The sequence below is a fragment of the Enhydra lutris genome, unplaced genomic scaffold (assembly GCF_002288905.1).
Source record: "Enhydra lutris kenyoni isolate GAN:26980312 unplaced genomic scaffold, ASM228890v2 scaffoldscaffold130, whole genome shotgun sequence".
Taxonomy (NCBI): Eukaryota; Metazoa; Chordata; class Mammalia; order Carnivora; family Mustelidae; genus Enhydra; species Enhydra lutris.
The window spans coordinates 698,324-711,266 of NW_019154214.1; the positions used below are offsets into that span (position 1 = coordinate 698,324).

Consider the following 12,943-nt stretch of genomic DNA (forward strand, 5'->3'; position numbering starts at 1 on the left):
CCCCTCTAACACATGTTGTTTCCTGTCTTGCTAATTTTGGCCATTCTAACTGATGTAAGGTGGTATCTCAATGTGGTTTTAATTTGAATCTCCCTGATGGCTAGTGATGATGAACATTTTTTCATGTGTCTGATAGCCATTTGTATGTCTTCATTGGAGAAGTGTCTGTTCATGTCTTCTGCCCATTTTTTGATATGATTATCTGTTTTGTGTGTGTTGAGTTTGAGTTCTTTATAGATCCTGGATATCAATCTTTTGTCTGTACGGTCACTGAGAATTTTTAAGATAGTTGTTTTAAATTCTTGAGGTAATTTGGGAACTGAGATTTTTAAAGGTTGTTTTCTGGGGTTTCGTTTTGTTAAGCTGATTATCATGTTTCCCTATTTTTAATATACACTGTAATTTTTGCTGAGAATTAGGCATCTAAAAAAACAACCGCGTCTCCTGGCTTTCCTGTAAGGGAAGAATCATCCATCACTCCACCTAGAGGTCATAGGATCTCTCAAACGTTTTCGGATCTCTTGCTCCTCTTGATGTCTGCCTGAAGAACTATATGCAGTTTTGAAATGAGATGGTGCCTGCCTCTATTTTAATGTCTTTCCAACTTTGACCATCACCAGGCCAGTAGTGTATCAATGATCCAGTCAGGTGAGATGGAAATCAATCCCTAAGCAGCTACCAGACAAATCAGAATGTTGGCTACATTTTGATGGAAGAGGCCTTGAGTGAGATGTTTCCTGCTGGTTTACCCTACTATGCCACCTGGAGGTATGGACACAGCCCAGGACACAAAATAAAGCTATGTTCTACACCTTTAGCTGGAATTTTTTCCTGATTTTACTCTGGCCTGGATGTTGTATCTTCTCATCTAGACTCTAGAGTTCCCATAAAGGTATTGTGGGTCCATACATAGTTGCTAATTCAATGTCTTTGTCAAGGAACAAGGGTATGTATCTTCTTGGGCCACAATCACTACATACTGGTACATACCAGTACTTCCTGGCTACCTCTTTTTCGTTCATAATATTTGGAGAACATTCTTTCATTTCATCACTATGATTATTTTAGATCAAATCATTTAACAGTATAATTTCTAGGAAATAATCCAATAAGCATGAAAAGACAGTATTGGGGTAGGTAAACAATACATTGGTTTTTAAAACTATATTTAATATAACATCTGAAATGTCATTCACAGTTATAGATTATAAAAACTTAACAAATACTACAAATACTTCATAAGTGGATTGTAAGTTTTACCCCTCAATGAATATACCTATCTTGTGATGGAAACTTCTTCCATTTAAAAAGTCAGAGTTTATGGGATGCCTGGGTGCCTCAGTTGGTTAAGCAGCAGCCTTCAGCTCAGGTCATGATCCCAGCATCCTGGGATTGAGTCCCACATTGGGCTCCTTGCTCATCAGGGAGCCTGCTTCTCCCTCTGCCTCTGCCTGCCATTCTGTCTGCCTGTGCTCACTCTCTCTCCATCTCTCTCTCTCTCTGACAAATAAATAAATAAAATCTTTTAAAAAAAGTCAGAGTTTAAACATAAAATAATTATACCAAATCAATAAAAAATGTAATTTTCAATGTATGTAGATTTTTAAAAATGTAAGTATTATATAAAGTTTAAGAGTGCAAGATGAACATAACTAAGTGCTATTAACACTTAGGGTTACACATTAGGGTTCACTTAAAGATTACTCTTTCAACCCCAAATCACCATACACCAATATTAGCAAATAATATATTTTCTATAGTATCACTGGTTTAATATGGGGGATAAGAGGAGATGTTAAACAACTTTGCTTCATTCCATTCTAGAAATTTCTATTTACAAAGCACAGCTAAATTTAAGAATCTTATTACTAATGGGGCACCTGACTGGCATAGTTGGAAGAGCATGTGATTTTGATCTTGGGATTGTAAGTTTGATCCCCATACTGGGTGTAGAGATTACTTAAAATTAAAAAACTTTTGTTTTATTTATATTGTTATTTTTTATTATGTTCAATTAGCCAACATATAGTACATCATGGGTTTTTGATGTAGTGTTAAATGATTTATTAGTTGTGTATAACACCCAGTTTAAAAAATCTTTAAAAAAAAGAAAACTATCAGTACAAAGAATATTTAAAATAATTATAACATTATCTGAAGAGTACTGTAATATTTAAGTATCTCAAATAACCTGAGTCTAAGTTATTTGGTTGGTATTGACTAATTTAGTAAAGCAAATTAGTATAAATTAATAAACAAAATGTATTGGCCTACCAGATATATTGACAATAAATTGCTACAATGATTCAATAATTTTTTCAAGTCTTGGTTATGAGTAATACTTAAGACTTAGTAGGTAGGAAATAAACACAACATATATTTTTATCCTATTTTTCTCTGTAATAGATGTTAATGAAACAGACAACAAGAAGGAATTTCACTGAAACATTCTCCCTCAGAATTCGGAATTCAAAAGTTCCTATAATAAGAATAATCATTGAGAGACTTAGTTCTGACTCAGGTAGCACCTATCTGGAAAACCTAAGTCTGCAATTTTCTATAAAAAAACATTTGAAGTTGTAACTTCTTAAGCTTTATGGTGTTTGTTTTCTATTTCAATAAAATATACACTAGCATTGTGTAGTTAAATATTTTAATAAGATAAGAAAGTTTAGGGATGCCTGCATGGCTCAGTCAGTTGAGAATCTGACTTGGATTCTGCTCAGGTCATGATATCAGAGACCTAAGATGGAGCCCCACATCAGGCTACACTCAGCATGGAGTCTGCCCCTCTCCCTCTGCACCTCCCCTTGCTCTCTCTCTCAAATAGATAAATAAATAAATAAATAAATAAATAAATAAATAAATAAATAAAATCTTAAGAAAAAAGATGAGAGTTTAGTTTTAAGACACTGACTCTACTATTTGTTTTCATTTTATTGCTAAATAATTACAACTTTTAAAAGTTAAAATATTAAGATTTTAATAAAGTTTTGGTATTTTTACTCTACCAGCAAACTACTTTATTAATTGATTAATAAAGTGGTACAAATATGTAGCAGATCTACACAAAAGGACAAAGATAATGCAGAAAAAGCATTGGACAAAATCCAGCATCCGTTCCTGATTAAAATGCTTTAAAGTATAGGGATAGAGGGAACATTCCTGAACCTCATAAAATCTATCTATGAAAGACCCACAGCAAATATCATCCTCAATAGGAAGAAGCTTGCAGCCTTCCCGTTGAGATCAGGAACATAACAAGGATGCCAACTCTCACTACTCTTGTTCAACAGAGTATTAGAAGTCCTAGCAACAGCAATCAGACAACAAAGAGAAATAAAAGGTATCCAAATTGGCAATGAAGAAGTCAAACTCTCTCTCTTCGCAGATGACATGATTCTTTATATGGAAAACCCAAAAGACTCCACCCTCAAACTACTAGAACTCATACAGCAATTCAGTAACGTGGCAGGATACAAAGTCAATGTACAGAAATCAGTGGTTTTCTTATACAATAACAATGAAAATACAGAAAGGGAAATTAGAGAATTGATTCCATTTACTATAGCACCAAGAACTGTAAGATACCTGGGAATAAACCTAACCAAAGAGGTAAAGGATCTGTACTTGAGGAACTACAGAACACTCATGAAAAAAATTGAAGAAGACACAAAAAGATGGAAGACCATTCCATGCTCTTGGATCGGAAGAATAAACATTGTTAAAATGTCTATACTGCCTAGAGAAATCTATAGTTTTAATGCCATTCTGATCAAAACTCCACCGGTATTTTTCAAAGAGCTGGAGCAAATAATCCTGACATTTGTATGGAATCAGAAGAGACCCCGAATCGCTAAGGAAATCTTGAAAAACAAATATAAAACTGAGGATATCATGTTACCTTATTTCAAGCTTTACTACAAAGCTGTGATCACCAAGACAGCATGGTACTGGCATAAAAACAGACACATAGACCAGTGGAACAGAGTAGAGAGCCCAGATATGGACCCTCAACTCTATGGTCAAATAATCTTCGACAAAGCAGGAAAAAATAATCCAGGGGAAAAAAGACAGACTCTTCAATAAATGGTGCTGGGAAAACTGGACAGCTATATGTGGAAGAATGAAACTCGAACATTCTCTTACACCGTACACAAAGATAAACTCAAAATGGATAAAAGACCTCAACGTGAGACAGGAATCCATCAGAATCCTAGAGGAGAACATAGGCAGTAACCTCTTTGATATCAGCCCCAGATACTTCTTTCAAGATATGTCTCCAAAGGCAAAGGAAACAAAAGCAAAAATGAATTTTTGGGACTTCATCAAGATCAAAAGCTTCTGCACAGCAAAGGAAACAGTCTACAAGACAAAGAGGCAACCCACGGAATGGGAGAAGATATTCGCAAATGACAGTACAGACAAAGGGCAGATATCCAGGATCTATAAAGAACTCCTCAAACTCAACACACACAAAACAGAAAATCATATCAAAAATGGGCAGAAGATATGAACAGACACTTCTCCAAAGAAGACATACAAATGGCTATCAGACACATGAAAAAATGTTCATCATCACTAGCCATCAGGGAGATTCAAATTAAAACCACATTGAGATACCACCTTATACCACTTAGAATGTCCAAAATTAGCAATACAGGAAACAACATGTGTTGGAGAGGATATGGAGAAAGGGGAACCCTCTTCCACTGTTGGTGGGAATGTAAGTTGGTGCAGCCTCTTTGATGAACAGTGTGGAGATTCCTCAAGAAATTAAAAATAGAGCTTCCCTATGACCCTGCCATTGCACTACTGGGGACTTACCCCAAAGATACAGATGTAGTGAAAAGAAGGGCCATCTGTACCCCAATGTTTATAGCAGCAATGGCCACGGTCACCAAACTGTGGAAATAACCAAGTTGCCCTTCGATGGACAAATGGATAAGGAAGATGTGGTCCATATACACGATGGAGTATTATGCCTTCATCAAAAAGGATGAATACCCAACTTTTGTATCAACATGGACGGGACTGGAAGAGATTATGCTGAGTGAAATAAGTCAAGCAGAGAGAGTCAATTTTCATATGGTTTTACTTATTTGTGGAGCATAACAAATAACATGGAGGACATGGGGAGATGGAGACAGAAGGGAGTTGAGGGAAATTGGAAGGGGAGGTGAACCATGAGAGACTATGGACCCTGAAAAGCAACCTGAGGGTTTTGAAGGGGTGGGGGGTGGGAGGTTGGGGGATCCAGGTGATGGGTATTATATAGGGCAAGTATTGCATGGAGCACTGGGTGTGGTGCTAAAACAATGAATACTGTTACACTGAAAAGAAATTTTTAAAATGCATTATGATAGAAAAAGGCTGGCAAGAGAAGAAAGGAACTATATAATTTTCAAATGCTTGTACTGTTCATGAAGAGGTATAATAGCCCTTGAAGATAGATTAAGATAAGTAAAAATGTGTATTACTAACTCAAAACAACAACAATAAGATAGTTATAGCTGAAAAGCCAACAAAAGAGATTTAGTGGAATAAAAAGTACTTGTAGGGTACATAGAAAACATTGATAAGTATATTAACTGTAAATGATTTATATGCCCTGATAAAGAGGCACAGCTTCTTGGATTGGATTTTAAATATTAAGCTCTAACTAAGTGCTGCCTGCAAGAAAGACACATTAAATAAGAAAACAAAGTGAGTATCTAGGTGGCTCAGTCAGTTGGGCATCTGCCTTCGGTTCAGGTCATGATCCCAGGGTCCTGGGATAGAACCCCACATCTGGCTTCCTGCTCAGTGAGGAATCCCCTTCTCTTTCTGACTCTATTGCCTCCCGCCTTGTGCTCTCTATCTTAAATAAATGAATAAATATCTTTAAAAATAAATAAGAAAACAAAGATAATCAGTAAAGATTAATTAATAAAACACAGGTAAATAGATGGAAAATTCATAAATGTATTAGTCAAAAAAGAGCTAGGTAGTCATATTAATATCAAAGTAGATTTCAGAGCAAAATACTGGCAATAGCATAGGTTACTTCCTAATGTTACATGATCAACTGATGTTCCACAGCATGTTCTGGAATCAGACTTTCTAGTTTAGAAATGCTGTTAAAATCAGTGGGTGAAATTCTGAGGAGAAATTTAGTAATTATGAGTGACCTCTGGGAGTGGTCACATAGATATGCCCAAATAAGAAATGGACTAAATTTCTTAGCAGAGCTGATCTATAAGAAATATGAAAGGAGGGGCACCTGGATGGCTCAGTGGATTAAAGCCTCTGCCTTCATCTGAGGTCATTGATCCCGGGGTCTTGGGAGCAAGCCCCAGGTCAGGCTCTCTGCTTGGCGGGGTGCCTGCTTTCTCTTCTCTTTCTGACTATCTCAGCACCTACTTGTGATCCCTGTCTGTCAAATAAATAAAATCTTTAAAAAAAGAAAAGAAATATGAAAGGAAGACATTTTCATAATGAATGGATCAAAAGGATTACATATGAAATAATCAACTGTAATTTCTCAAAAGAGAGAGTGTATGTCAAAAGGAGGAGATACAAAGTGCACTGTACCACTTATAAGTACAGAAGAAAGAAGAGAATGAAACATTATATTTACTTATGAAGTATGTACATATGGAAGTGTGAAATGGTCATTTGCAGATGATGTAATTATTCACCCAAAGGTGTCATAAAAATGTTCTTTTGAAATAATGTAAGCTGAAGATACAACCTTAGCAAAAGAAGGATCTTTAATTTTTTATTTTTAAGATTTTATTTATTTGACTGACAGAGATCACAAGTAGGCAGAGAGGCAGGCAGAGGGGGGGGAAGCAGGCTCCCCACTGAGCAGAGTGCCCGATGTGGGGCTCGATTCCAGGACCCTGAGATCATGACCTGAGATGGTGACCTGAGCTGAAGGCAGAGGCTTAACCCACTGAGCCACCCAGGCACCCAAGGAGGATCTTATTTTAAATGATTATTAAATACACAGTGACTACATGTATAAGAAAAGGAGGGAAGAGGAGAAAAATAGAGAAATGTAGATGAGAAGAGGGAGAAATAAGATATTACAAAAGTAGGTGAAAATTGTAAAGAAAGACATGAGTAAATAACTGGAGAAAACTGAATTTCTGAGCTTATGGGAAGAAGGAAATAAATATTGTAAGAAATGAAATCCATTATCTCCCCAGAAATCCATAAAACAAATTTGATATTAAAGATTATACCTTTCTCCCAGCCCAATCTATTCCTCTCTTCAGAAGGTGTAAGCTGATCTGTAATGTTTATTTTTAGAAAACACCTGTGAAAAAATCTACATACAATAGGGCCTCAGAGTTCAAAAGTAGGTCATTGACAGTCTAAAAAAATAAAGTGTAAAGCTAGAGAGAACAGCCACAGAGCAATGGAATTTAATTGTACATGGGTGCACTTGTTCATTTCATGTGGCCTGTGCCACAAAGCAGCTGAATAACTCAAAATACAGTTCATTTCTTCCACTTTGGTTGAGATTTAGCATAAAAAATTTAAAAACTATTCATCTTTCTAATAATTATTAACTACAAAATTTGTAATACATTAACCACTGCCCAACCTGAGAGTGCTCATCAGCATGTTCTCTTTTCTATCAGAATCAGTTGAGGGAGTCTCTAGCTTTAAGCCCTCAGAAAAACAAAGCCTGAAGTCAGCAGATTTATGACAGATAAAATTATTGCAAAATATCTGGGTTCAGGCAGAGAATGGGATAGTTAGAACCACTGAAAAAGAGCTGTTGGTGCTGCTCCTTATTTGCTGTCCTCCAGTTTTGGAATGTGTTCAAACCATAAATGATTTTATTTTCAACCTGAAATCTCTTAGGACTCTTACAGAAAGGAGGGGCTTTACTCACCTCCTTTGAACATACCCATTCCTGTCTCCTATTTCATTTTGTAAATGTAACTTTCTCTCATCTCCCTGCTCCTTTTCATGTAGTCTCCAGGTTAAACATAACACATACAAGGGGCACCTGGATGGCTCAGTCTTTAAGCATCTGACTTCAGCTCAGGTCATGGTACCAGGTTCCGGGGATCCAGCCCAGCATTGGGCTCCCTGTTCACCAGGAAGCCTGCTTTTCCCTCTCCCAGTCCCCCAACATAGGCTCCCTCTCTTGCTGTGTCTCTATCAAATAAATAAATAAATAAATAAATAAATAAATAATTAAATAAATTAAATCTTTTTAAAAACAATGTAACCAAACAATCAAACAAAATCATAACACATATAGGAGGAATAGAATTACATCCAATCTATAAAACCTCTTCACAAAGACCAAGAAAAAAGAAAACAATTTTGTTATAGAATAAGAATTTACCAGATAGAATGTGCGGTGCATCACATGTTAAGTGATAAAGAGATTGCAAAGACAGAAATTTTATTCTTCTATATAGCTAAGAAGACACAACCTATTATAATTATGCTTTCCAGATAAAATTGTTTATTTCTCTTATCTTTATGGAAGTAAGGTTTAAAATTTAGAGTCAGATGAAAATTGAGTAAGTCACCTTTCCTTAAAATCCCCAAACTCTTCTTTCTCCCTACTTAATGAAACTTTTCTATATTTTAATGTGAAATCTGTTTTCTGTTCCTCCCATTAACTCTCTGTTTTCTCTACATATACACCCCATTGTTTGTAGCCATAGATAATCACTAGGCCCCCAACAAAAACTGCATGTGGGAAATTAAGGAAATGCCTGGAATGTAAATACAAAGTTTTACAATTTTGCAAAAAATATTTGAATGAAATAGTTGTCAAAATTCATAAGCCTGCATCTAGAAAGATTATCTTTTTTCTTCCTTTTTTTCTATTTAAAGATGTTTTATTTATTTATTTGAGAGAAAGAGTTTGCACAATTGGTGGAGAGGGGCAGGGGAGGACAGGATCTCAGGCAGACTCACAGCTGAGTATGGACTCTGACTTGATTTAATGATCCTGAGATCATGACCTTAGCCAAAACTGAGTTGGGTACTTAACCACCCTGGAGGGAGTATCTTTTTATCTTCATGAAGTATTTACTTATGTGAAAATGCTTATTACTTACTGTTAATACTTAAATTCTGGACTTAAAAAGTATATTAAACTAAGACATCCTCCTAGCATTGATATCTCTTTCTAAGCATGATAAAATATGGAAATTGTAAAAATAATTAATTTCTTCTACACATATTGAAAAAACAAAGCAGTCTCAGTATTACACTATGTACCCACAGAAATTCTTAGTGTAGATGGAGTATGGTTATTGGTAGGCAGAAAGAGAAACTTTTTTAAAAGACTTTATTCAGTTATTTGACAGACAAAGATCACAAGTAGGCAGAGAGGCAGGCAGAGACGGAGAGAGTGGGAAGCAGGCTCCTTGCTGAACAGAGAGCCTGGATATGGGGCTTGATCCTAGGGTCCTGGGATCATGACCTGAGCTGAAGGCAGAGGCTTTAACCCACTGAACTACCCCGGTGCCCCAGAAAGGGAACTCTTTACTCAAAACTAAGATTGCCTTACCAATGTATGTTCTGTTTCTTGGGCACAAAGATTATTCCACATAATCTTTTTACAAAAATACATTGGCTGTTGCAATAAAAGCAATTTTCCCGTGCTTCAGGGGAGCGTAAAATAGATTTTACTTATAACACTGTCATTTTTTTAAAATCTCTGTTTTTAATGTTTAGAATGTCATTCATGGTAAATCTTTTGATATCTCTTAGAATATTTTACTTCCTGACTATCTAATAGATATTTATAGACATACTAAACAAAATCATATTTATTCCACTAATAGGACTATGAAATATATTTGATACTATTTAACACAGACTACTTACAAAAGATAAACGAGTTAACTCTATATTCAGAAGCCTAAAGTACATTTTATTTTAGGCAGTGGTAACCACAGATCCAGGGTACTGTAAAAAAAAATTGAGGCAAAATACACATTATATGAAAATAACCACTTTAAAATATACAATTCAGGGACATTTGTATCTTTGTAATGTTGTATCATATTACATCTCTATTTTTTAAACATTTTCAACATTTTAAGAAGAAATACTTTAAAACAGAATTTTACATTCCCCTCTCACCTGGCCCAGAGCAACCACTAATTTGTGGTGTCAGTGGCTATGCTTTCTTTATATAGAAGTTACACAGATTTAAATTCCAAATTGTCAAGATATTTTAAATCATTTGTTTTACTCATTTTTGCAGTTTTCCTTTACCAGGCTTTATGTTGTTGGTATCAACCTAGTTTGAGTGTGTTTAGAAGGAAGGAAATAATTTTATTTCGGGGCTAACTATAATTATGTATTTATTTCATTAAAATTTTTTGTAAAAATTAGATTTTATAGATCTTATTTTTTTGGTCATTGTCTACATAAGTTTAAGTATTTTATTTTTACTGAATGAATTTCAAAAGGAAACACTCTGGCTGAATGTTATCCTTTAATTGCTAGGAGACCAAGATCTTGTGATGTCACAACAACTCGTGTGGTGGGCCATTGTGATGGTCTGAATAGTTTATCTGTGTAGGCCAGCCAAAGTAGCATTTGAGGCTGCAGTGTTCAAAACCATGCAGATGAGAAACGTAGCTGAAGGAAAACTTATTTGAGATGGCACATGTTTCTTCAGAAATTCAAGATGATTCTCTTAAAAATGGATCGAATGGTTCCGCAGCCTCCATTAGCTCTCCTTTGTGTGATCACACATTCACTGGAGATGTGGACCTGAGGTCTATGATTGAAGAAAATGCTTTTCAGGCTTTGTCAGGAGGATCCTTGATAAAAAGACCGCGTTACACATTCTGTGTCTCTGAACCAGATGAAGATAATGATTTTCTTTCTCTGACCTTTCCCAGAAAACTTTGGAAAATAGTTGAAAGTGATCAATTCAAGTCAATTTGGTGGGATGAGAAGGGAACTTCTATAGTGATTGATGAGGAACTTTTCAAGAAAGAAGTTTTGGAGAGAAAGGCTCCTTCCAGAATATTTGAAACTGGAAGTATGAAGAGTTTAGTTCGCCAGCTTAATCTTTATGGATTTAGTAAGATGCGACAGAGTTTTCAAAGATCTGCTTCTTTGGCTGACTTTCTAGCAGAGGAAAAAGAAGTCTCTGTTTTAAGCAAGGTATTTAAAAATGTTATTACTTAAATAAAGAATATATAAGATTTTACTTTGTACAGCAGTAAATACGGTCATATATATAGCCTAAAGTCAGATTTTTAAATTTCTAATTTTTTTTAAAAAATTGAGGCTAGAGAATAAATTTTCATACAGTTTTGTTTATTTGTGGAGCATAAGGAATAATATGGAGGACCTTGGGAGTTGAAGAGGAGAAGGGAGTTGGGGGAAATTGGAGGGGGGTACGAAACATGAGAGACTGTTGACTCTCAGAAAAAACAGCATTTTGGAGGGGAGGTGGGTGGGAGGTTACATGAGCCTGGTGGTATTAAGGAGGGCATGTACTGCATGGAGCACTGGGTGTGGTGAATAAACAATGAATTCTGGAACACTGTAAAGAAATTTTAAAAAGAAAAAGAAAAAAGAAGAAAAAGAAAAAAATTGAGGCTAGCTTATGCATGAAGCAGTCAGGGTTATAAGAAATTTTGCTGGTATCTTTGACCCTTAGAATGAACTTCTATTTAAATAATAGTTTTAAGTGAAGTGAAGCCACTTAAACTGCTATTCACTGTTACTTGTAAATATATAACAGATTTTCACAAACCATAATTAAATGTTTGTTTCCTGTAAGTAAATTTTTAAAAGTATAATAGTACATATATTATTAGATGCCTTTGTGGGATGAAAGAAGTCAGATTTTACACGTTATCTTCTCTTTTATATTGGTTGGGAATGTCACTTAGTAACTTTCTCCTTTGGTTTTAGTTACAGTTCTATCATAATCCAAATTTTAAACGAGGCTGCCCCCAACTTTTAGTAAGAATGAAAAGAAGAGTCGGGATTAAAAATGCTTCTGCAGTATCACTAGTTCAAGATATCAACAAGAAATCCTGCAAAGGAGGGGATAATGTGGACAGTCTTCATTCTGGTTTTGTTGCTAAAACTAGTGGAGAAAGGGTATGTTCAAACTCCACCAATTTAAATGTGCCTCTAATAAGGAAGCCTTCTCCCAGCCAGAGAATTACAACTTCCCCCATGAGAAGTGATTTTTCTCCTGCAACAATGTCAGTCAGACCAGTCAGACCATCGGAACAAGTTGGAATGGAACAACATGCTGTTTTAAACCAGTTGACCACTTTTCACATGCACTCACATAGCAGCTACACTCAAGCAAATGGCCACATTGTGAACTTTGTTACAACTACAACTTCTACATCTCAGTACCGTATCATATCTCCCTTACAGAGCAGTTATTTTGGAACAATGGTGGAGCCTTCTACTTTTTCAACTAGATACGCTGATTTGTCAGCTAGTGAGGCTTGTTTTTCTAACCTGCAACCAGTAGGCAACCCATGGTTCACAATACCAATGATAGCTGATACTTCTGCTGCCTCACTTTCAAGGTCAACTCGTCAACCCTCTCCATCATATGCACATCAAACTAATTATAACTGATCTATCAAAAGACTATCATTATGCAAGATAACAAAGATTATCACTTGTTGGCAAATGACCACACATTGGCGATTCTCTTATTTGAACAATAAAATTACATGTTCATCTTCATGGTTTCATTATCTTTATTTTTTGAAATAGAGTAAAATTATTTATTGTATTTTTTTGTCATTTAACAACATTTGAAGTGCAACCTAAATAAATTATGTTTAAAAAAGAATGGGAGCAAAGGAAAAGAAATTGAAGTTAAGTAATTTCTGAAATAGTCCAGGATGAATCAAATTAGGGCATAAATTACAATGATGTGGAAAAGGGCACCTGGGTGGCTCAGTCAATTAAGCATCTG

At 35.5% G+C, this 12,943-nt stretch overlaps 1 protein-coding gene across 1 annotated transcript; it reads left to right on the top strand.

Moving 5' to 3' along the window:
* The first annotated feature begins 10,424 nt into the window (after positions 1–10,424).
* Positions 10,425–12,706, top strand: LOC111139968 (heat shock transcription factor, Y-linked-like). The gene is made up of 2 exons (XM_022492360.1): positions 10,425–11,148; positions 11,908–12,706. The coding sequence occupies exons 1-2, from the start codon at positions 10,636–10,638 to the stop codon at positions 12,595–12,597; spliced, it is 1,203 nt and encodes a 400-aa protein (XP_022348068.1). The 5' UTR covers positions 10,425–10,635; the 3' UTR covers positions 12,598–12,706.
* The last annotated feature ends 237 nt before the right edge of the window (positions 12,707–12,943 follow it).

What these genes read in the sequence shown, in the direction of transcription:
- LOC111139968 (XM_022492360.1), top strand. Translation starts at nt 10,636, where the DNA reads ATGGCACATGTTTCTTCAGAAATTCAAGATGATTCTCTTAAAAATGGA. An exon ending in AAGTCTCTGTTTTAAGCAAG is followed by an intron (nt 11,149 to 11,907) that starts GTATTTAAAAAT and finishes CTTTGGTTTTAG; the next exon opens with TTACAGTTCTATCATAATCC.